The 26,245-nt window shown below is 36.9% G+C and overlaps 1 protein-coding gene across 1 annotated transcript in view; it reads right to left on the bottom strand.

Moving 5' to 3' along the window:
* Positions 1 to 4,664: 4,664 nt before the first annotated feature.
* IL1RAPL2 (interleukin 1 receptor accessory protein like 2) overlaps positions 4,665 to 26,245 on the bottom strand; it is a gene marked incomplete at both ends in the record, with an annotated part of 1,477,463 nt that continues 1,455,882 nt past the window's right edge. The window contains 2 exons of the mRNA XM_079764395.1: positions 4,665 to 5,362; positions 18,089 to 18,259. Of these exons, the coding sequence (XP_079620521.1) occupies positions 4,665 to 5,362; positions 18,089 to 18,259 (869 nt within the window). The remainder of the gene's footprint in view (positions 5,363 to 18,088; positions 18,260 to 26,245) is intronic.

Raw genomic sequence — 26,245 nt, 5'->3', positions numbered from 1 at the left:
TAGAACAAAAATGCATGAGTAATAGAGGAATTTGAGCCAGACTGTTTTCAACATTAAATTCTCTCTCAGAAAACAGCAACAAAAATTACAAGTTTTCAAACTTTACTGGTCACTAAGGAACTATTTTCTGTCTTAACATCACTTTGGTTTTATTAATTCACTACCACACCTCGGGAAATGAATATAGGAGTGTAAAGATTTATATGCACAATTTTCAGGATATTTTCCTTGGTCATTGCTTGATTTTTTAGGAAACACCAACCAATTTATTTAAAAGTAAAGTGCCAAAGGATAGTGAATGCTTGAAACTGGTAGTTCTTTAATCTTGTAAGGCCTTTAATCATCAAGTGTGTCAGGGAGTCTCTTTTCTTCTCTTGGAAGAATTTCATTCTTTCTCACTCCTGCTATTTTTCTACTTGTTACAGAATTAATTTATAGGATACTACTTATTTGCATGTGCTTTCGAAACTCTTCCATAAACTTCTCTTTCACAACTTAACTGTTTCTCCTCTCATTGCAGCCTGGTTCCTGCTTTTAATCCCCACAGTGCTATACACCAATCCTCAAACAAAATATTGTCTGTTCACATGATGCTACCCTAGATTCAAGCTTTATGAGAGTTCCTCAAGTGCCTTTGTACCCATTTGTTAAGTTAAAGCGATCGAAAGCTAAACAGCTTTGTATCTAATCGAATTATGGCTTAGAGTGGGTGAGGAGAGATGTCTTCTTACTTCTATTTAAGAACTACCCAGCTACATATGAGTCTCAATAGTTAGATTGGAGCCCCATAGATTACCAAACTTGCCAGATTTTGTATTTTGCCAAATTAAAACCATATACATGTTGCCCATCTCCCTGAGCATTGAGTTGTGAATTTCTCATTTGTCTCATAATTTCAGATATTTTTAGAAAATTTCACCTTAAAATAGCCTAAATTTTAAATTATGTATGCTGTTGGTGGATGAGCTAAATCAATTTGTTATGAATGTATGAGAACTAGTTGTGTCGGTATTTTTCTAAATTTCTATGATCCATTTCAATGAAAAATTGAGAAGAAAAATTTTCTCACTATGGAAGAAACTGGTAGCGTACACCACGTTCTATACTAAATACTTATTACACCATTATGGACTATATGTTTTAAAAATCTCAGATGAAAATCAAATTTTGAATTACTATATAGAAATAAACTCTTATAGATAGTGTATACACTGGTTTCTGAATATGATAGAAAAGGTTTCTTGTCAAGTTCACCAGCACAAGTGTGAATGCTCTGTTTTTTTTAGTACACACAAGTTGTGAAAGGACACATTGTGGCCAGCCAACTCAAATTGCTAACCATGTTTAATCATTGTAAATAAAGGAAGCAGAGAGACCCATGTTATATTTTCAGAACTGACATGCTCAATACAGAACTATTAGTTTAAAAATACTACTTAACATTCTATTTGAATTTATCTAGACTTCTGTGTAAAACAAAATAATAAAAAGTACAATTGTTCACTTAAACACATAGTACTCATTCCATGCAAGTTATTAACTTAGTAATTACACATATCATTAAAGAACAATGAGAGCAAATACAACTTGATAACACTTGGGAAACAGTTAAGTACTAATAAATTTCCATTTTGAAAAACCTATAATTTGTACAGAAGCAAAATCACCTTTCTCAGTATGAAACACCTGTATGTGTTGAATAGGACATTTCAAAGGAACAACTAATTGTCTCACTGTGAAATGAATATGTACCACTGCTAAGTGTTCACATACTCTTGGTGCATAATGTATTTCTTAAACAGCTTGATATAGTAAAGCAACAGATAAGCAAGTACTTTGAACAAAACCCATGGACCACAGGAGTCTATGATATAAAGAGACTGAAAAAATAATCAAAACATTATCTAATATTCTCTTATACATTTGAGTTTCAGTTAAAATGTCTGGGCAAATTAATTTTTACACACTGTGTACATTTGTCCTTGCTTATATTTTTCCAAGACATGATTTAAAAAATATTTCCAAAATGCCAGAATCAACCTTGGTTAACAATTGACCCTCATGGGCATCTTGGTGGAGAACATACCAAAATGGATTAATTGGAAAGAATATAAAGTAGTAATCCACAACAAATATGAAAATTGAGGAACATTCCTTACAGAAAATTTATAATATTTTAGATTATTCACAGGGATTTTCTGGTAGAGTACAGTCACCGTCACAATGTGAGGATGGAGAAGTTTATCTACAAAATATACTCTTTGAAGCACCAGGATAGAGATAATTCTACAGGAACCTTGCACATATCACCAAGCAGATATTGTATATGTACAGAATAGTGTATTTCACAACTACATTTTAGATGAGAATCACTGCAATTGCTACTCTACCACCAGTAAACTTGAATTATTTAGCACTTCATCAGTGTTTATTTTTATTTTACTTATTTTGTATTGCTGATACATGCAGTCAATATTTATTTAAATTCAAACTCCAATGACACTGATAAAAGTAGGAAGATACTCACATCTTCTTATAAAGCTTATAGAAGGTTGAGAGATTATTTGGGGGGAATCCAAATGTGAATTTGTCAGCAAACAATAAAATACACACTTTAAAATAGGTTTCAATTTTTTAAAACTTTAAAAATAGGCTAGAAAGTCATAAGGTTGTTCAAAATCGTTCTAAAAGAGCTGACAGCCTGTCTATTCAGTTGCTTAAGAAATGCAGGTTGTTTACCTACCAGTTTGCCTACCGAATATGTGCTTGCCTAATAAAACTATGTCACATTTGTTTATTTTCTCCTTAGTCTCCATTGCCCTAGGAGCTGTGTCTGTAAAGATATTGCTGAGACATATGTCTATTTTGCTGCCTATGGAGTCTTGCAGGATTTTTATGGTTTCCTGTCTTACATTCAAGTCCTTTAGCCATTTTGAGTTTGTTTTTGTGTATGGTGTAAGTTGGTGATCTAGTTTCTTCTTCTTCTTTTTTTTTTTTTTTGCATGTATCTGTCCAAATTTCCCAACACCATTTATTAAAGAGACTATGTTGACTGCATTGTATGCTCTTGCCTCCTTTGTCAAATATTAATTGAGCATAATGGCTTGGGTCAATTTCTGCATTGTCTGTTCTGTTTCATCGGTCTATGTGTCTGTTCGTCTGTTCTTGTGCCAGTACCAGGCAGTTTTGAGAACTGTGGCTTGGTAATATAGCTTGATATCTGGTATTGTGATCCCTCCAACTTTGTTCTTCTTTCTCAGGATAGCTGTGGCTATTCGGGGTCTTTTTTTATTCCAGATGAATTTTTGGAGAGTTTGTTCTAGATCTTTGAAATAAACCATTGGTATTTTAATGGGGATTGCATTGAATTTGTAGATTGCTTTGGGTAGTATGGACATTTTAATGATGTTGATTCTACTAATCCATGAACATGGTATGTTCTTCCATTTGTTTGTGTCTTCCTCTATCTCTTTTCTCAATATCCTGAAGTTTTCTGAGTACAGGTCTTTTATGTCCTTAGTTAAGTTTATTCCTCCTAGGACTATATCCCAAGAAACCAGAAACACCAATAAGAAAGGGTATATGCATCCCTATGCTTAGCAGCATAGCAGCACAATTTATAATAGCTAATATTTGGAAACAGCCTAAGTGCCTATCAGCAGATGAGTGGATTAAAAAACTGTGGTACATCTAAACAATGGAATACTATGCCACTATAAAAAAGAAGGAACTTTTATCATTTGTAACAACATGGATGGAACTTGAGAACATTATGCTAAGTGAAATAAATCAGTCGGAGAAAGATAAATATCACATGATCTCACTCAGATGTGGGATATAATGATCAACATAATTTGATGAACAAGAATAGATTGATCTAGAGACAAATTGTAGGGGAGGGGGGTTAGAGAGCAACCAAAGGACTTGTATGCGTGCATATTAGCATAACCAATGGATACAGACACTGGTGCGGTGGGGGCTTGCCCAGGGTGGGAATGGCTGGGAGGTGGTCAATTGGGGAAAAAGGAGACATATGTAAAACTTTAGACAATAAAAGAAACTATGTCACAACTGTCTTTATGATCTATTGATTTAGTCTACAGAAATTGTCCATTACGTTGAAGAAGTTCTAATTGCTTCTATCACATTTTTCATTAACTGACCTTCCTCTCCAGTCTTCCAATTTGGGTGCCTCAACACTTCTTTCTTGATAGTTACTGATTTGCAGCTACTCTATAGAAATTCTTCTTTCATCTTAAAGGTAGTTCAGAATTTTAAAATTCAGTAAAAGTCTTTAAATTTTCACTGTTTCAAATACTACATAGATAGTGAAATATTCATATACTGTATATGTCAAAGGTAGCTCATCTACGAAGCTTGCAGTTCAAGTGGTATCATAAAACCTACTCTAAAACAATGGGAGTAACATTTTCCAGGAGAAATTAAAACTGTACATTGGAACAAGGTACTATACTACAAAAGCAGGTCTTTCTTCCCCCAGTGTTCTGGGAATGTAGACCAAAAAAAAAAAAAAAAAATTGAAGTACAAAAGCAATTTCTGTGCCTTTTTCTTCCAACACTTTTTCAGCACCTTAGTGTTAGGTGTACTTTATGTTTGTTATAACAAATTTTCCATGGCTTTTCTCAGTATGTCAAATTCTTCACTACCAAATATCACTGGTGAACCTAAGCTCTTTGGATGATAGAGGTAGCATGGAACTGTTTCTATGAAATTCCTGGGTATCTTTCAGGGGATTATTAAGGGGTAGTTTTCCATTGAGTAGCTTTAGAGGCAGGTTACAGTAAGTGTGGTGGTTGCTTAAGGAAGGTACAGGCAAGGTGCTGGTTGGCATATCGTGTTTATAACTTCTGCAACAGTGCCTCATTTGTATCGAATCTGAATGGTGGAAATCAGGGAGATCAGCTTGAGATGATACCAGTGAGGCTGAGGTACTGGTCATGGCAATAGAGGGTATAGGTTGGAGTTCTCCAAAAAGTCCTTGTTCTGCAGAGTCCATAATGTGGCATCGAGAAAGCACTTCCTTTTTCCTGATGGGCATTTCATATACTAAGTGCTTCCAAAACTTAGAATTTAATTTGCTGCTTTTGGGTCCCTTCCACTTGATTAATGACAGAAGTTTGATGCTGTGCTTTAGTGATTCCACTTCCTGGCAATTCACCCTCCTTTTTAATTCTGTACACTCAATCAAAATCACTTTGATTTCTCCACTGACCAGCATGTTATGGAGTCTGCTTTCCAATTCAAAAATACTCCATCCTCGTCTGAGAATATAGTTTGATGTTAGCACAATAATAAGTCTTCTGCTTTGCTCAACACATCTTGTGAGATCTTCAATGTATGCTACAAATCACAGAAAGAGAGAAAGAGTAAAACAAAGACATTTCCAGTCTTTAAAGCATTAGGTTTGCACTTTAGTATAGTAAATGCTATACTAAATGCTATCCAGTCTTTCACTACTGTACATCATATTTTCTTTTGTTGTATTGCACACTCATAAATCCCATTTCCTTAAAAAGAAAAATGAAAAACAAACAAAAACAAACGCCTGCTCAGACCTGGCCAGTGTTGTTCCATTTCAGCATTTTCCTGTACACCAAAAGGTGGCAGGTTTCATTCCCAGTCAGGGCACACATCCATGTTGTGGGTTTGATTCCTGGTTGGGACATGTATGGTAGGAAACTGATCAATGTTTCTCTCTCACAGCAATGTTTCTCTCTCTCCCTTCTTCTTTCAATTAAAAAAAAAACCTGTTTAAAATACTCCTTTATTGCCCTTCATTACTTATGGTGTTTTATTGGTGAATATTAAATCTGACTTCTTCGGAGCTTAGGCATATTTCAGTTATTTTTATTTATTTGATCGTTTAATTTAAAGCAGGCTTCCAGGCTTATACTCTAAGTAAACAAGCAATCAATCAGTTGATGAAAAGAAAAATGGAACTTTTTAATGACTGAAGAGTCACTGTATTTATGGGTTTTGTTTGCTTTTCCCCCTATATTTCAACTGCAAAACAAGTAGGGGGGGGGCTATGTATATGAACTACTTCAAACATACTGTGACAGAAATGGTGGAAAATCTAGAATCATCGCTTGTTTCTCCAAATACTTTTTACTTGCAACTTTAGGTTCTCCATTTTGCCCTTAAAATCCAGAGATAAGGAAGTGGTATGTATGTGCCCATGAATTTTGAACCAGCTGATCTTTTTTCAGAAGAAGAGAGAGTGTTGGAGTTGAAAGTGGGGGGTGGTGTGGAATGAGCAGAAATGGAGGAAGAGTCTATCAACTGAGAAGGAAGTTTTAGTGCTAGTTCGTGGAGCAATTCTGAGAGTGAGGTGAATATGTTATGGCCTTTCTATGGTAGAAAAACACTCAAATTGAAATTTATCTATACCATGGAATAATCCTTTTGCAAGCATCCTTCCCAAAGTTTTATCCGCCAAAATGGGAAACACACACACATGTGTTAACAAATGGAGACTTGGACACAGGTGCTACAACAGAGAGTTGTCTTTACTAAGCAGAGCACAAGGTCTTGTCTAATGTGCAGTGTCCTCTAGCAGAAACATGCTTACAGAAGCATAGCAACATTTGTCACTGTAAATCTGGCCAAGGTTACAGACTGCTTTCAAAGACTCACGTCCAGTACATAGTGTGGGACCACCACACAGCCCAGTATAAGCCATTTGAAAAGAGAAACTTATTTTACAGATGCATACTTTGCAGATGATCTCTCTTTCCCAGTGTTTACTTCCACCACTTGGCAGCAAAAACACTTTCACAAGTGAAAATGATCAAACTTTTTACACACCCTACTGATAAACAAGGAACTTTTAAAGAGGTACACATAGAATTGCCCATTTTTAACTAATTGTTACTGCTGTTTTGGTTTTTTACTTAATACATTTTGCACTTTCTTATGCAGTAGTTACAATGACTGTTTCTGAGAAGATAAAGCAATTATTAAGTGGGAAAAGAACCTCTTAAGAATTATAAACATTTTATTTAAGCATTTTATTTTAGAGATTATGTATTCACGGAGAAATCAGCATTAAAATCTGCAAATAGTAAAAACAAAACAAAAGAACAAAACAAAAAACACCACGCAAGTAGCAACAGGGAAGTTATCACTCGGTAATTATCATTTAGAGAACTGGTGAAACAGAATGGAAGGCAAGGTAGAAAGTTTCACTAAAGTGGAAAAATATTATCCCAATGCATCAACATCTCTGACTCTTCATTTTATTCCTTTCTTTCATCTCCCCAAAATAAAGATGTTATGTGGGAAGCTTCATCATTAGAAGTTGGATCTGTAAGATACAGTAAAATAAACTATCATGCATCTTTCCCATTATTCTTTTCACCTTTCCTCCAAACAACAACAAAAAGAAAACACAAAACCAAAACCAGAATTATGGTATAAGTGCCGGAGTCCATGAAAATACAGTTTTACCAGGTACATTATGAGCTAATGGTTAATTTTATAGAAGAATCCTTTAAAAATAATTTACCAAGGAGTTATTCTGAATAGTGTTCTTCCATCATTAATTGCAGTTTTTCATTTAATTTTTTAAAAATTGACTGTACAAACCTCTGTAACATAAATTATACCTCAATGAAGCACATCTTCTCGCCTCCAAGAAAAGCACTATTTCTATATGTTGAGATGTAGATTAATTTACTTTTTAACTATACTTTTAAAAACAAAAGATATACCTATACATATATCTATCACTTAAAGAAAAAATACAACCCAGGTATTCACAGTAATTAGAGAAAATATCCTCATATATACTAATTAATTTTATTGGTAAATAATTAACTTTGGCTTTGTTATCCTCTTTCTCAAATAGGAAATTGAACGGGGTATAATTTCCCCCAATTAATATGGTTATTCCTTTACCTGTCTGTTATATCTTTCCATTTGATAGCTAAGGATAATGCAACATTTAGGATTTTTTTTGTGTGTGTGGTTGGGGGAGGGTGGGCTTTTTGAGACTCGTTAGACAGAAATTGCTTTTGCCCCAAGAATGAATGCCTGTGAGGACAGATCCCACTATGCTCAGCTGCACAGGGTGTGGGTGTTGAAGGAAACCTTGGAGAGAGGGAGTGGTCCCTGTCTCCTGCACACTACTCTTGCTGTGCTTATCCTGGCAAAGCCTAGTGGAGAGTTGAGGCAACCATCCAGATTATTCCGGCTGCAAACCTCCTGTGGAAGAAAAAAGGTTTGAATTATCCTGGTTTGCCCTATATGTACATTAATCATATGCACTGGAATCAGTCAGTTAGTACCTCAAATTTTTCCCTGAGTAGACACAGCCAAAATGTCCCAAAGAAAACATGAACCATTTGCTTGGGCCCCGAATTTCATGTTCCATTTCACTTGGTGAAAAACCAAGTGGAAGTTTTCAGATGTGAAGCCCACATTTCACTTCTTGGGATGGTGATCAGTGGCTGGGCAACAATCTCAGTGCTTGAAAGCAGCTGGGGAGGTGCTTCTAAGATCTGCCTGGCTCTAAGGAAAAGAAGAGACTGTACCCTAGCTTCCATATTCTGGCTCTCCCTCTGTTTTTCACTTTATGCTTTCTTTCTCACTATTTCTTTCAGTCTTTCCATCTTTACTCTCTTTTTCTCTCTCGCCTATCTCCCTTTGCCCCCTTCCTCCTTCTGTTCCTTCCTAAGTCTTTCTTTCCTTCTCTTTATCTTTCTAAAAAACAACTCAGCCAGCATGGAAAATAAAAAGTAAATTAGCAAGAGACCAAAGAGGTAGAGTTAATATTTTTCACTTGCTAATCTTTAGCCAAGGATTTGTTGCTGGCTTCTACTTAGCAAGTACCCAAAATAATTTCCTCCTTACCTCGGGGTTGCATGTCTGCTTCCAATGACCGAATTGGAGCCTAATCCATTAGGATTATGTACTGCTTTTGTATGGCTTGTGAGCTAAGAATGATTTTTAAACATGTTTAAAGTGTTGTAAAAGAAGAAAAATAAGAATATGATGTAACAGAGGCCATATATAAACCACAAAGCCTAAAATATTTACTATCTGGATCTTTACAGAGAAAGTTTGCTGTTCCTGAATTGGCGATCAATCAGGGTGTGTAGGCTTAGAAAAGTTCCAAATAAACTGAGCAAAAAGGCATATTGAGTTAAGAAATTGCTCATCCATGGCTAGTGTGGTCTCTGACAGGCAGTGGTGTTACCCATGGGCTGTGGCTTTGTTAGAGATGTTTTAGAAACCTCCAGAGACCATTTTAGAAAGCTTATTATCATGAAGAAATCATAAAGAAATGCCTCCTCCTAAATTACTAAATCCACAGCACATATGAATATTCACTATACCTTGCCCTGAGTTATTCAGGCAAATATAGCAAACAAGTAACAGGAATCTCTTAAAATACTCTTTTTTTTTCTACAAAAATATAAAATATCCCTTAAATTAAAGGTCATTAAAGTAACTTACAATGACAGAATAAACTAAAGGGAATTGTGTCTGATAGCCTCCTGCTTCTCTAGACAAGGCTGTGAAACCACATCAGATTATCAGACATTAAACAAAGGTAATTACACTTAACCTATTTGTGATCTTAATAATTTGGTAAAGAAAAAAATTCCCTTTGATAAGTTTTCTTAAGTTGGTATAAATTCATTTTTCACATTTAAGTGCACCTGCAAAGAATATTTTCCTTTTATCTATACTGTTCCTTTTGACAGGAAGTTAGAAAAAATATTTTAGAAAGAATGCACTGTCACTATGCATTGTCCTTAGGATGTATATCTATTAGAGAAGTGAAGAAATATCATGTCAGTAGCACCAGTGTTTGTAAGAAACAAGGAAAGTGACTACCTAAAACCGTATCAAAAGCAAATTCAATTTTAAAATCACTTCCAGGGATAGTTGAATAAAATTCCAGTGCATTTAGAAAAGTAGGATTAGATATATAAAAGTGAGTTGAAAATAGGATACTTATTAACAAAGCAAAAAATATACTCTATGAAGAAATACAGAAACAAAATTGAAGCAGACATAATGGCAGGCCCAATAATTTTTTTCTAATGGGACGTATCTAGTACTTTTCCAAAAGAACTCAGTATACCCCTAAATCTCAGGCTCTGAATCTGCTGCAGATATAGGCAGAAGGGCAAGGGAGAAAAACACTGTATAGCATGAATTTCCATGTGGTCTTGCTACTTCCTACTAACCATTTGATTCAGCAAACTAATCACTTAGCAACTTTGTAAATTATGTTTTATGTTAACACTTCTATTTATGTCAGGGTCATTATTAGGGGCAGTTAGCACATTAAAAATGTTAAAAGACTGTAGACAAAGACATAATTTATTAATTTGCCAGACTCATATAATAGTAGTTCTATATGCCTATACCTGCAGTTATGTATATCACTATCAGTTAAACAGACAAATCATTAGAGTGAGACAGGATGCATCAAAACAGATAACACTCCATTAATTTTTGGTGAACATTAGTTAATTGATAAGCTATCAATAATGATACTTATAAAACCTATGGGTTAATATGCCAAGACTTAAAACCAAGACAATTTCTGACAGTGGCTGAGATGGCTACCCTCCTATACCTGTGTGAAGAAACCAACAAAATAATATAGGTTTTCAATGTATCAAAGAAAAATGTATGATTTAGCACTATATATTTGGGGAAAAATAGATCTCTGGTATAACTAGAGGATTACAGTGAGGTACTTTATAATGTAGTTTCACTAAAAATACTATCTGCATTTTCAATAATGATTTTAATACTAAGCTACTGAAAGACTTACACAGGGTGACAACGTGAATCTTTATCTTGGCTGATGTTGCTAAACCTTTGGGGTTGTGATTCTCCCTTTGGTAAGATTCTGTCTGTGTTGTCGGCCACAGAGATTGAGGCTACAGAATTTTTACTTAGCTAGGTGTGTGTGAGGTGAGGAGGGGACTTTCTAAACATTGTGTGACATTACTAACCCTACAAAAACCTTCTAAGTCCCCTCCCTCGCCAAGTCCTTGGCTTGATAAGTCACAGATAGTTTGCTGGGATAAATATTTTGGCAGGTGTTTTGTTTCCGATTAATAGGTTAATCAACAGTTAATATGGATTTGCTGAGACCTTGTGAGTGTAGGGAATTATATTTCTTTACAGTTTTTACTTTGGAGGCTACATTTCTGGAAGTGAATCCTTTACTTTTGCTATTGTATTTAAAGAGTGGGTGGGTGGGAGAGCATATTAGTGGACAGAATCTACTCTGGAATGTTGCCACTTCTCTAAATTATTTCTCTTCCCTCTTGACTTCCTCACCAAGAGTAGAGGTAGGAAAAGGAACAAATTTGGAGAATATTGAAAGAAAAAGAATGTTGAGAGTAGCAAAGAGAGTTTATAAAATGTCTTTACCCTTCTCTTTTCTCCATTACTTTCATATCCTAGAAAGTTGTAGATATGCTAATTCCAATGAGTGCAATCTTAGTAAATATGAACAAGACAACTTGCTCCTTATACAGTTTTTTTCTGTGGTTCCTTTCGTAGTTAAGACACAGTTAGCCTGTTCTCCTACACTTTTTTGTTCAAAGGTGCCTGTTCTTTGTGCTACCTAAACAGTAGGTTTCCTGATTGAAATTCTAAACAATGGATTCTTCCTTTACTTCAAACTTTGATGACACATCTTAGTCCACTAACCTCAGTACATTCCTATGTACAATGGAGTACAGTTTCCTCTCTTTTTACTCTAACATAAAGGGAATGGTGGACATATTTCATTTTATTTCAAGTGAGTAAACTGCACACAATGTGTTAAATGATTGAACATGTTACCCTTGTCTCACAGTTTTTAGGTCACAGATGTCAGATTGTCTGGAAAAGGATTTTATTACTCCCTGAGCACAATTTACTTGAATGGTGTCCAATATGTCCAGCTATTAGAGGAACTATTGGCAACGAGTACTACAGGACCATGCACAATTTTTTTTGCATGCTTCACTTCAGAAGTGACTGGGGATGATCTGACACCAGATACATTCTCCAGTCATTTGTCATTTAATTGTCAGCACAATCACATAGCTAGTGCTAAGCATTAAAGAACTGAAGATTGGACTAGTGAGGAAAGTCTAGCAAAATAAAGAATATAATCAGACATTATTTATGTTTTCCTTAAATTACTGAAGGAGTAATATTATTCTTGAGAGAAACTCTCAGAAAAATTGAACATGAAAACAAATGGAAAGACAATTTGATACTTGAAGCCAAATTCATAAATATAATTTCAACAGACATAGCTGATAAACCATATGTATGATAATATTTTATTTCACTAGTATCTTTTTCAGATGCAATAATTTATGAATAACTCACATAGAGCTCTCCATACTCTTCCTATGAATAAAAGGAGAAATTGAGGTTAAAACCTTTGAAGGATTTTTTTTTCCATTCAATGTCCACTTGGACATCTTTAGATTTTCCCAAAATATTCAGCCAGAACTCGCTCAATTTATAATTGTTAAATTATTGCATATGTTCATTTAAGCACTTAACTTGTTTTTCTTAAAGGCCAACAAAAGTTATAAATTTGGGTTGGTTTTATTCTCAGTCTTAGAATGCTATTTCTCCATCTAATTAGTAACCCTTAGCCCAATTTAATAAACTTTTGTATTTTCATGTTTTTAAATCTTTGCAGAAACACTGAGATATTATGGGCTCAAGAGCTTAAATGGTACTCATCCAAAAATGTCCCCAATCTCAGGATCTCAGTTGCACAGCTGGGTTCTGTTGGTCACATGTCAACTTCAGAGCACATCTGTTCATTCCTCTAGGATCTACTAGGCCCCATGAACACAATGTGCTCTGTGTAGAATACTTTACACCACAAAACCCAGCAGCTGCAGGGGTGAAAAAAAAAATCTCTACTTCTCAAGTTTGTGTCTCTAAGCAGTTTTGAGTAGGCTGTGTTTTTTTTAAATAGGCTATCTTTTGGTTGCCTGTCATTTCTGACATTCAGATGCCTGTTGGCAACAAAGTTGCTTTTGCTATTCTCAGGACAGATGTTTCTAGCCTGGGAAGAGACAGACCAAACTTTTACTGGAAAGTAGGAATTCTTGCCACTTTCAGGCACCAAACCCGAGAAAACATAAGAAAGATCCTAGCCACAGGCCCATGAATGGAAAGGTTGGTTACTGCCAGGAAAATAATGTCCAGATCTGAAGACTTTTAGTTTTAGCATTAAGAGAAAATATTTATGTCAAATCTTCCCATCTCTGCTGGTTCATGATGACCAAAGGACACTTCCCTAATAGGCCATGTGAGAAAGATACAGACACTTCTACCTCACCTTGGAAAGTGTCATGATTTTTTTAAGCATTTTGAGAACTCTTGGGAGAGAAGGAGGGAGAAAGAGAGAGAGAGAGAGAGAGAGAGAGAGAGAGAGAGAGAGAGAGGTGGAGGGAGACCCATTCACCATTCATGTGTTTTTAAAACTGTATACATTGGAAAGGTTAATGATTTTTGGTGGTAATGATTTTGAGTTGGAATACTATGAGAGTGGTACAAAGGAAACTAAAGGCATTAAATATGAATGGGTTTATTTCATAGACTTCAATAATTTGATTCATAGAAAATTATTGTCATAGGTCAAGAATATTATAAAATTTGCTGTTACAATCCTCAAAGGCCTCATTGATAGTTTTTGGAGGAAGGAGTAGTCTTGGATCAACATGTTTTAAATGATATGTGAGGGACAAACATAGCTTATAATATTATAACTAGTTCCCCCCCACACACACACACAGGAATGTGTCTATATTTATATAGCATAACCTGTTAAATCTGTACCAATTACTGCAAGTACAGACCACAGAAGCTTCTTTAATAACATACATACACCAAGTCCAAAATGTTCTACTCTGTCATTCATGTGTAAATCAAATATATTATTCATATACTTCATCGACTTCCTGAATGCATGCTAAAAATGCCAAGGAAAAACTCGTTAATCGTGACATGATGACTGCTCAGCCAGCTCTGAAATGTTGATGGAAAAGAAAAATTGTCAAAGAACCTTTTTAAAAACTTCTGCAGGTTACACTCCAAAATTGGAATTCAGAGAACATGAATTTCCCTGTTCAGGAAGGAAGGATTAAAGTCAAACACCCTCCAGTGGTTGTATCTAAAAATTGCATGGTTGTCTCAATGGGTTACTTGTAAAAGGAGTCTCCCTGTCCACCACTGAGTATACAGGATCCAAGACCCTGCTCAGTCTGATGGTTGCGTAATCTCAAAAAGCTAAAATTATTGTTATGGAATATAAAATCTCTGCTTATTCTGATGGCATCTTCTTGGGTGTTTCTATGTTAAATTATTTAAATGCCAATATATAGTAGGTGATAGCCTCCTATCTTTTTTTTTTTTAATCCTCAACTGAGGATGCTTTTTTGTTTTATTGATTTTTTACAAAGAGAGGAAGGAAGAGAGAAAGAGAGAGAGACACATCCATGTGAAAGAGAAACATCAATTGGTCACCTCTGACTGGGGATTGAACCCACAACCTTTTGGTATGGGATGATGCTCCAACCAACTGAGCCAACCGGCCATGGCAACCTCCTCTAATCTTTTAGATAGTTTGTTAATGTTCTCAACTATTGTAGTTTTGATATAGGGAATACAGCTTATATTAGCCTCACACCCTATGGTCAAGAAGAATGTCCAGGCCTGTCTATGATATGGCAAAAATACTAATTAATTTCAATCAATTCAGCCAAACAATCAGCTGAATCAATGAGGTGTAAAATATTCTACCACCTATTTGGCTAAATTGACATAGCAGGTTGATTCAATTGACTTGTCAAGTCATCAAAATAGACTATCTGGGAGCACTAAGAGGACATAACTTTGAGATGCATCTCTCTTCCCATCATGATCTCTGGTCTCATTCTCAGCCATGTACAAATAGGTGCTTCTTTACACAATAAGCAAGTGTCATCTACTGAGTCTCAGATAAAGTGGATCTCCTGTGTTCCATGTTGTACTCATTTCCCTTTCTAACATATAATGGTGAAGCATTGTTTTCTAGTTCAGAATAAAGATGATGATGAAATGTTCAGACATAAAGACTGCCATTTTTATTCACTTGGTGGGGTTGATAAACACTGGCTATTGTGGGGCTAACAATTTTGGAATGCAAGAAGGCAGAAAGACTGGCACTACATCGAGTTCTACTGAAGATGACTTGACATTGAAGGTAAATTCTGCTTGGTAATGATGTTATTTTAATGTAATTTAAGCTATATCACTCTAAAATAGATTTTACCAAATTTCTGCATTTAATATGTTGCTCTTGCAAAAAAAAAACAAAAAAAACAACCCTACATAGTAATCTAATAAATCAAGCAAAAAATAGCAAAGAAGTATTTAAAATTTTATCAGTGATTAATCAACCCCTTGTAGATAATTTTACAAATATCTGAAAAAATTAAAATAACATATTCATCAGCCTGTTTTAAGGACTGATGCCATCCTTATGAATTATTCACAATATTTTTCTTTCAGTAGAAAGCCCCTTTGTAGCTTTCATATTCACTTTGTTAAAAAAAATGTCTTTCACATACTGACATGCACAAATCTATGCTGTACACCTCAAACTAATATAGGTTATTATTGAAATTGAAAACTAAACTGTAATTGAAAACTAAATATAAAACAATGAAAAAATGTAAACCCTTACATATTTTATTCTTATTATTTCCTCCTGTCTTAAACCAACACTGTTCAAATAAAATCAATAAGTATCTATGAAGCATCCAATGGGCTCAACTGATCTGCTAGATGAAGACAGGGGCATGAGGATAAATGAGATAGAATCCCTGCCCTCATGGAGCTTGCAATCTTGCTGACATAAATAGATGGAAATGTACATAAAATAACACAAAATATCACAAGAGTACAAAATTTATAGTCAAACAAGTGATCATACATCATGAAGGGCTAGAGAAATTATTATTGACTTTTCACAGAGGCAAGTTATATGGAGAAGGATTAGTAGGATTTATAAAGGTATAAAAGACTAACATGAACAAAAGCATTGCAGAGACACATAATGTATATCAAGGGCACAGTTGGACTACAGTGGAAGATATAAGTAGGGGAAATGGTAGAAGATAATTTTGGAAAATAAATCTGAGTTCACAGCAGACTATAGAAGTACTTAGATAAAAGTTAGAAATTTTATTCTATAGGAAATAGTGAACAATTTAAGATTGTTAAATTGGGGAGTGATGTGATCAAGGGGGTATACATATTAGTGGGACTAGATGGATGAAAGGACAAATAGGGAAGGTAGAGAGTAACCAACATTACAAAAATGAGGTAATAAGGCCAATGCTAGAATGGTAGAAGTGAGAATGGAAAAAAATGCAATAGACACCGGATTTGAGAGAGAGATACAGAAAAATAAAAAATGACTGAGGTATCAGCATGTTCATCGAGGCTTGATCAGTATAGAAGTGGTATGTCAAATCATCAAAATGAAGAAAATTACAGAAAGACAAAAGCAAAGGGCCATGTGAAGAAGTTTGGGGAATTCTTTCATTTGTGGTACAGGAAAGTAATGGACTGGTAAATACTGTTTTCTTTATTCTTTTCTATGAACATGTAAATGTGCATACTCATATACACATGCACATATACACAGACACATTTGCGCTCTGAGAAAATAGATGAATGACCAGAACTCAGTTGTTTCCATTTGTCTCCTGTCAGTTTAGTGACCACTGTGGACTGCTGATAATCTGAATAATTGTTGTTGAGTAATAGCATGATCTAGTGAAGTGAGAACCAGAGGCAAATATACTGAGACTCTAATTCCAGCTCTAACGTTTACCAGTTACCTAATCTGAAAATTCTTTGGGACCTTATTTTCTCATCTGTAAGAGGACAGTACCTGCTTTCTCTCTACATAGAGTTATTGTAACAATGAAATAAAATTATGTATGTGACAATATTTTATATACTGTGAAGTATTGGAAATATAACCTTTTTAGTTATGTTATCACAAGTGTATAAATGGTCCAGCTGGTGTTGCTCAGTGGTTGAGCATCGATCTATGAAACAGGAGGTCATGGTTCCATTCACAGTCAGGGCACATGCCAGGTTGTGGGCTCCATCCCCAGTAGGGGGCATACAGGAGGCAGCCGATTAATGATTCTATCTCATCATTGATGTTTCTATTTCTCCCTTCCTCTCTGAAATCAATAAAAATATATTAAAGAATAAAAACAAGTATATAACTAACCATATTCTGATTTGTGGTTACATTTCAGTTTTCCCCTCTCAAGGATATTAACATAAGCTCACATGCAAATTAATTCTAGCACTTTTATTTCCCTTAATGGCATTTTAAGATCTTTGAGGGCTAGGACCATATCTTAGGCTTTTCTGTATTTCCCATACACTTTACCCTGTAAACTAACAGGAACAAAGTATATATTTTGACTTGGACCCGAATTTATTCTGAAAGCTCAAAATAGTTTTCAATATGTAACATAATTTTAAAGTATCATTCAAGCCCACATAATCCACAACTTCTTAAAAATAATTTAAATATACAGTGAAAGTACAATTCCCAGTGGTCTCACATACCTATTTAAGTGGATTTTCTATAAATCTGAAAATGAATAACAAGGCATAAATTCAGAGTTATTAGTGACAATGATTGTATGTATATGTAGAAGTACAATGACAAAAGACCAGCTTTGGAACAAAAATACATTGAAAATACTTTAGCTGACTTATACAGACTATTTTTTTAAGGAGTATCATTTTCTCAGAACACAAAGGCAATATAATAAAATATATTATTAAGGCACAACTTAAAACTATATCTGAAATATAAGTGAGTGCCTTTGAAAATGTGGATGTTGGAAAGTCAGAACACAATCACTGGGGAGAAATTTGAATTTAATAAAATTTCCTGTGAGAAACAACTATCTAAATACTTGGCTGTAATGTTTGAAGCCTCTGTATAACTACCTAAAGAAACCAAACTTTTAAAATACAAAACTTGATAGTACTTACTTCCACTTGGAATCAGGTCTCTTTCTGGGATGAATAGTTTATATCCATAATGTTTTTCTAGGACATCTGGCAGTATTTCAAGAGCAAACTGCTCTTCTTCAGGATTGTCACAGTCTAAAGTATCTTGATCCACTTTTGTGTAAGAGAGATAGGCATCATATTCCTTGTTGTCTTAAATATAAAGAACAACAAAAGGGTTGTACATATTATCAGGTTCTCTTCTAAAAATCTATAACCACGAACAGGCTGGAATAAGCACTATAATCAGCGACTATTGTTAGTAGTTGGAAAAATAAGTCACTGGCCATGTTATATAAATCCAGTACATTTCAGCATAACCTAGTCATATGATGATATGACCTGAAACTTTATGCAATGGGCAGTAGTCAAGACAGAATAATAGAGGGAATTATTATTTGTGACTCTTGGTAACTATACATATTTGTGATGTTCAGTGATGTGTGAAAGATTAGCTCAGTGTATTTGAATGCAAGACTAAATAGACCAAAGACATGGATTTGAACTTTCTCTACCAGTTGTTTTGACTCTGTTACTTGGTCACAGACTATATCGAGTTTACACAAATATGTGCAAGAGATCCAAGGGGGTCGGCGGGGGCTGGGCCCTAGAGTGTGGAAGATCAAAATAATCCAGCCTCACTCCTGCAGACACATACTCACAGCACATGCCATTCTTCCAGTTGGTTAGTGTCGTCATCTTCATATACAAAAAGCAGTTCATTACCAAATATTAGAGACAGCAGCTGGGTTTTATACAAGTGCATTCCCTATTATTTTGTTCAATCCATGGTCAACTAATTTGACACAGCTTCCAAAAGAAGCATTTGTTTCAAAATATATATCCTTACAATATGGGCAAATTAGGTTTTCCCTTCACACATTTAGCCAGAGAGTGAACTGTGCTTTGAGAATGTATATTTCTCTGTCTTTGCTGTATTGGCCCAGAGCTGACCTCTTCATATATATTTTTCCTGAAAAAAATAATTAATATAATTACTGAAGGTATTAGTCACCATTGGTTTTAGAAGGGTCACACTGGGAAAATTACAGTGTTTTTCAAAATTCCCTTATTTATAGAAAAAAATTTAAAGTTAATGTAGTGAGCATAGACTCATATAGAACTATTCGTATTCATTAAACCTAGATACTTGCAAATAATGCTTTTAAAAAACAGGCAAACATTTCAAGATTTGTTTTTAAAACACATCAATCTTTTACCATTAAAAACAGATCTGATTAGAATATGGTTAAAACCTGACCAAAAGGTAATTTACAGAATGAAGCAGCCACTTACCTATACCATTAATGATTTGGTTCTACCTGCTGAAGGAGGAACAAAGGATAATATATATATATATATATATATATATATATATATATATATATATATATATATATATCAAAGCCTAAGCAATTGAACTACCAAATGACTGAATGACTGGTTGACCAGTCACTATGATGCACACTGGCCACCAGGAGCCAGATGCTCAATGCAGGAGCTGGCCCCTGGTGGTCAGTGTGCTCCCACAGCCAACCTCTTGCAGACCCTCCCCTGGGCCAGCCAACCTCCCGCAGCCCTTCTCTCCAGTCAGCCCCATGGGCCCCAATCAGGGAGACTGGCCAACCTCCTGTGGCCCCTCCCCGCCGGCTGGCCGGCCCAATGGCCCTGATCAGGGTGGCCAACTTCCCACAGCTCCTCCCCCCTCTGGCCAGCCAACCTCCCACAGCCCTTCCCCACACCTGCCAACCACCCACTGTCCCTCCTCCCTGGGCAACCTCCCACCACCCTGATTGCCCGCCAGGCCGAGGGACCCCACCCATGCATGATTTCGTGCACTGGGCCTCTAGTATCTCTATATATAAACTAGAGGCCCAATGCACAAAAAATGTGCAAGTGGCTCAGCCCTCGCAGCTGTGGTGGCTTGCCTCAGCCCGAGGCAACCATGGTAGCTGCTTTGGCCCTTGCAGCCCAGGCTTCATCTGGAAGGTAGTCGGAAGGATGTCTGGTTTAATTAGCATATTATGCTTTTATTATTACAGAAGCCTAAGCAACTGAATGACCAGAATGACTGGAATGACCGGTTGCTATGACATGCACTGACCACCAGGGGGCAGATGCTCAACACAGGTGCTGCCCCCTGGTGGTTAGTGCACTCCCACAGTGGGAGTGCCACTTAGCTGACAGACACATCCTGTGGCCCACCAGCCCGGCAGTAGCCACTCCTTCAGTAGTCCTACAGGTCCAATCTCCAGAGAATGGGCCAGGCACCGATGAACCAGCACCACCAGCACAATCCTGACAGTGCCGCCAGCCTCCTGGAAGTCAGCCTTGGGCACCGTGACCGCTTCCCCTCCCTAGGTGCTCCACAAGGAACAAAGGCTATAAAAGCGGCCGCCAGGTGACTCCCAACAAAAGGCACAAACATCAGTGGTGTAGATCAGGATCCTGGGCCAGCAAGGGCATCCCACTGCCCGCCCAGAGGGCCGATTGTGTCCCTGGCACCACCACCCTTAGGACCCCACCTGTGCACAAATTCATACACCAGGCCTCTAGTAAATATATAAATACCCTATGATAGGAGTAGGTGGGACCCTCTGACTATCTAGAGATATCTGAGGCAGGATTATGTTCTAATTCCAGCCTTAACCACCCTCACATGAAAGGAACTCTGGTTACTTATTGTTAAGATGGCACCTGAAGCCAGGAGCTTCACTTTAGTATATCCCCTAGCTAGAAAAGGCTTCCATAAACCTTGGTTGGGTTATCTTATTGCCTAGAAGCAGATGCACATGATGGGCTGCCCTGGATAGTTGAGATCATTTGGCTAACAAATGGGACATATTCCACTGTTATACATAAAACACCACTGCGAAGTGAGAATGTTCATATGCAATGATAATGTAAGAACCTCCCCATAATCCTAACACCTCTGCCCCTGTTCCAATGGCGCTCAGGATGCACCTGCAGGCCTTTGACTTTCTCCAGCTATAGTTATTCACCTGGGACTTAGAGCTGCCAATGATACACAGCTGGAAGAATAAAATAGGCCAAAGGACAAACAGATCCATTCCTATGAGCAGAATGCATTTCATTGTTCCTGGAGGATGGCCATGCTGCCTCAAATTCCATAATGTTCATAATATCAGACCAAACCTTTTTGCCTCTTACTTTGATAACTTCTCTATCTCACAAACTTGGTTAAATTCAACTACTTATTAATTAATTCAACAATGATTTGTTGAACATATACTGTGAGCTAGGCATCTGCAATTACTACCCAACTCTTGCACCTGACCAGGGCTTCTAGACCCTTGTCCCATTGCTTGTCCTGACTATGACTTTTGGCCTCCAGCCATGCCTAAACTCACATATTCTTGGTCCTATCCTTACTTGTTTCACCTGTATCTTAGTATAGATGATGCTACAAAGATATTCCTCTAGAAAAATATTGCTATATTTGCATATCACAAATCAAGTTACGACAAAGAACATGAATGTCTTTGATATATGTTAATATCCAATATGTCTGGATAATAAATTTTACCTAATATTATAGAAGCACATTATTCATTGGAAAATGGTTGCTTCCAATTTCAGTTATTTCCTTTCAAGATCAACTAAAGGTAAATAACTTATGATGGATGGACAAAGCAGGAAGAGATGTCTGAAAGCTACCATGTCAGATGCCCCAGAAGCTCTAGGATGCCAGATAGCAAGCAAACAAGCAGTGATGCAGATGCCACAGTTTAAAAAGTGCACTTCAGATTTATGTATACAGCCAAGAAAACCTTATGAATAGCCACAGCTGTTGCTCACAAAGAAGAGCAAAATGGGTAGAGCAAAATCAACATGATGCAAATAAGATTAACAGCAAGGCCTGAAAATTATTTTAAAACTAAATAGCAATTCAGCAACACCACTTTGCTAGGCAAGGTTAATGAGCCTTTTTCTGTGTTAAATTATGCTTACTAAGCTCATCAGAGGAACCAGAAAATAGAGCACAATGCAGACAGAGCATTATAAAGAAGAGGGCTCACACAGCAGTCACCATAGGTATGCAGGTCCCAATGAAAAGAGAAGTTATGAGGAATGGAACCAAACTGTCTATGGAAGAATTTTCCTGTTGTCAAACCTGTCCATTCTTATTTTAAAACCTCATTTTAATGCAGTTCACCATCAGGAAGCCATTCCAGTGTACAATCCAGTTCTTCTGGTGCTATGCCAAAAACAGTGCTAAATCCTTAGCTTCAAAAGTGACAAGACTATGTCACTTTGTTTATTATTATAAACCTAGTGGTTGGTATAGTACCTGCATGTGAGTGTGTGTGTGTGTGTGTGTGTGTGTGTGTGTATGTGTGTGTAGTGCTGATCCAGATGAAGACTATACGTAAATAATATATCATGCATAGTGCCTGATACATAGTAGACACTTAAATATTTAACGACTGAATAACTTAAAGGTCAAATAAAGCAATCATTGCTTGGTAAATTGAAATGAAATGAATTATAAAGAAATGAGTTTGTTATATAGATTTTATTTAATGAAAAATAAGGCATTTTAATTTCAAGTGAAATGAAACATTTTTTTCATATTTTTATTTTATCATTTTTTATGACATGTCATGCCTCTTCATGTCCTTTTGTCCATTTATTTATTGGAGTCTTAGTGTTTTTTCATTAGTTCAACTATATATTTAAATAGAAATACAATTAAAAATTGCAACATTTTTAAAAAGGCATTTTGAGGTAAAATTGGAATTATAACTAAATCATGGAAAAAACAACTGCAGATTAGCTGAACAGGTCTTACAACCAAGGATTTAAAGAAGCCACATTGAGACTGGTAGGAAGGGAAGAGACATGAAAAGGCCAGACCCTGCTCCCACAGGCAGCAGCTGAGAATCTGGAGGGATAGTTCAGCTGTAAAGGCTCTCCCTGAGGAGTGAGGGGTTTCAACGCAATGATGGAGCCCCATCCCAGAGCACCATAGCCATGAAGAGGCATCCACAAAACATCTGTCTGTAAAAATCATCAGGGAAGCAGGGATTCTGTCCACCAGTGAGTGATAAGAAACTGCTAGAGAACCAGTCACTTTCTTAAAGGATCATTGCACAAAATCTCATTTGCAACAACTCACCCTGGGCTCTGACAGAAGGAGGGTGGAGCAGACTAAAGTACTATGAGGAGAGATTGGGGTTTATGGCTCTGGGGAGAGAGCTGAAGAGACAGCCACCAGGAGTGGCTGTCACAAACAGCAGACACTATCTTTTTTGGGTAGGGCACTCCCGTCTCTACAGCATTAGCCTGGTGAAATGCAATAGCCCCACTCTCTGGACTCAATGTAACCCCACCCTGCAGAGCTCACACCCCGTGGAGGAGGAAAGCATCCTGAGCCCAGGGTGTACAGGTCTGGGCAGACTCAGAGGGTGTCAGTGACTGAGTTGTATGTTCTGAGATGGGGATCATTTCCCCATTTTTCACATGAACTTAACCAGTGCCTCCCCCACACTGAGATCCACTAGCCCCACCCTCCAAACTCTCAGCTCACTAACTCTCCGGACTGCTGGTGGCCCCACCCTGTGAACCTGGGCTACTCCACGAGTTCTGGGAAGAATTAAGAAATAGACTGAGATGTATGGTTCTAGGAAAGGGGACATTTTCCCCTAGTGCACTTGACCAGTGTAGAGCCCTTCCTTCACAGAGCCTAAATATTGGTCAGTTTGGTCCTAATAAACTCTGCTGCCTTCACCCTGATGACTCCCTAAGATCCTAACTAACAACAAATGTCTGGGGACACCTATTTGGTGGAAGCTAGCCTTGGTGTACCCTGGAACTTTTGCTGAGTGGCCTCAAACCCAAGTTTGAACCAAGTGTGAACTTGTATCAGTCTGGTGAACACCACTCGCACCTACCTGGTGACTCACTGAAAACCTACCTCTTGCAACTCCAGTACCACCAGGGGCTCTTTCAGGTACTGAAACTAACAGGCAGTCTGGGAGCAAAGGCAGGCAGAGGCCATATCAAGGTGCCTTTGGCCTTTTGCTGACTTGTCCCAGGCTTGGTGCTAGTGGTAGCCCACCTTGCTATTCAGCTTGGTACTTCCAACACACACCCAGGCCCAGTAGAGACAGCCAGAAACTTCAGATCACTTTGTATCTCTAAAGAGGTTGTGCAGGGCCAGTGGCAGGCAGCATCTGACATTGACTTGCATCTTAATCCCTCCCAAGAGGCCCTACTATGAACACACCCAGTGGTGAGCTTCAGAAAACATCATAGCAGGATCCAGTTAGCTCCACAAGTGGCACATCCAAAGGGAGATCTCAGCAGGCAAGACGCCTGAAATTGGAAAATTATAAGACACTGAAGAAAGCAATTGACTCAGCTGGTGTGGTTCAGTGATTGAGGGTCGACCCAGGAACCAATAGGTCACTGGGGTTGATTCCCAATGAGGGTACATGCCTGGGTTGCAAGCTCCATCCCCCGTATGGGGCATGCAGGAGGCAACCAATCCATGATGTTTCTCTCTCAACAATGTTTCTATCTCTCTCTCCCTCTCCCTCTGCTCTCTCTAAAAATCAATAAAACCATATTTAAAAAAGGAAAGAGCCCTAGCCGGTTTGGCTCAGTGGATAGAGCATCGGCCTGGAGACTGAAGGGTCCCAGGTTCGATTCCGGCAAAGGGCATATGCCTAGGTTGCAGGCTCCATCCCCAGTAGGGGGTGTGCAGGAGGCAGCCAATCAATGATTCTCTCTCATCATTGATGTTTCTCTCCTCTCTCTCCCTCTCCCTTCCTCTCTGAAATCAATAAAAAAAAAAAAGGAAAGACATTGAAGAAGCTAAAAATATGTGGAAGCATATACCGTTCTATAAATAATTAACATTATTAACATGTCCATACTACACAAAGCAATCTGTAGATTTAATGCAATTCCTATCAAGATACCAATGGCATATTTCACAGAACTAGAATAAATACTCCAAAAATTTATACAGAACAACAGAAAAAGGCCTAAAAAAGCCACATCAAGCTTGAGAAAGAAAAATAAATTTGGAGGTATCACACTATCTGATATCAAACTATATTACAAGGTCATAGTAATCAAAACAGGATGGTACTTACATAAAAACACACACATATAAACCAATGAAACAGAATGGAGAGGCCAGAAAAAAAAACCTTCACCTATATGGTCAATTGATATTTGACAAAGGAGGCAAGTACATACAATAGTGTAGAAAAAAATGGATAGATACATGAAAAAAAAAGAAGACCAACTTCTTATACCATATACAAGAATAAACTCAAAATGGATTAAAGACATAAATGTAAGACTTGGTATCATAAAAATCCTAGAAGAAAATATAGGCAGTAAATTCTCATATGCTTCTCTGATATATGTTTTCCTGATATATCTCTTTGGGCAAGGAAAATGAGAAAAAATATACAAATGGGACTACATCAAACACCCCCAAAAAATCTGCAGAGCAAAGGAAACCATCAACAAAGTGAAAAGACAACCCACTGTATGGGAGAACATATTAACCAATGACACACCTGATGAGGAGTTATATTTAAATTTTATAAAGAACACATACAATTCAACACCAACAAAACCCCCACAAACTATCAAATTAAAAATTGGACAAAGGAACTAAATTAACACTGCTCAAAAGAGGACATACAGATGAACAATAAACATATCAAATGATGCTAAAATTAAGTAACCCTTAGAGAAATGCAAACTAAAATTCAATATCATCTTATACCTGTCAGAATGACTATCATCAATAAATCAACAAATAACAAGTGTTAGTAAGAATGTGGAGAAAAGGGAACCCTTGTGCACTGTTAGTGGAAATGCAAATTGGTACAGCCAATGTGGAAAAAGTATGGCACTTCCTCAAAAAAATTAAAAACGGAACTGCCTTATCACACAGTAATTACACTTCTCAGTATATATCAGAAGGAACTCAAAACACTAATTTGAAAGAATATATGCACCCCTATTGCTCAGTGCAGCATTATTTACAATAGCCAAGCTATGGAAGCAGTCCATTAATAGATGAGTTGATAAAATAGCTGTGGTACACATATACAATGGAATATTACTTGGTCATAAAAAATAACAATATGT

The sequence above is a fragment of the Cnephaeus nilssonii genome, assembly GCF_951640355.1.
Source record: "Cnephaeus nilssonii genome assembly, chromosome: X".
In the NCBI taxonomy this organism is placed as follows: domain Eukaryota; kingdom Metazoa; phylum Chordata; class Mammalia; order Chiroptera; family Vespertilionidae; genus Cnephaeus; species Cnephaeus nilssonii.
Note: the sequence above shows the minus strand (reverse complement) of the source record. Positions and strands in the feature narration are given on the sequence as shown.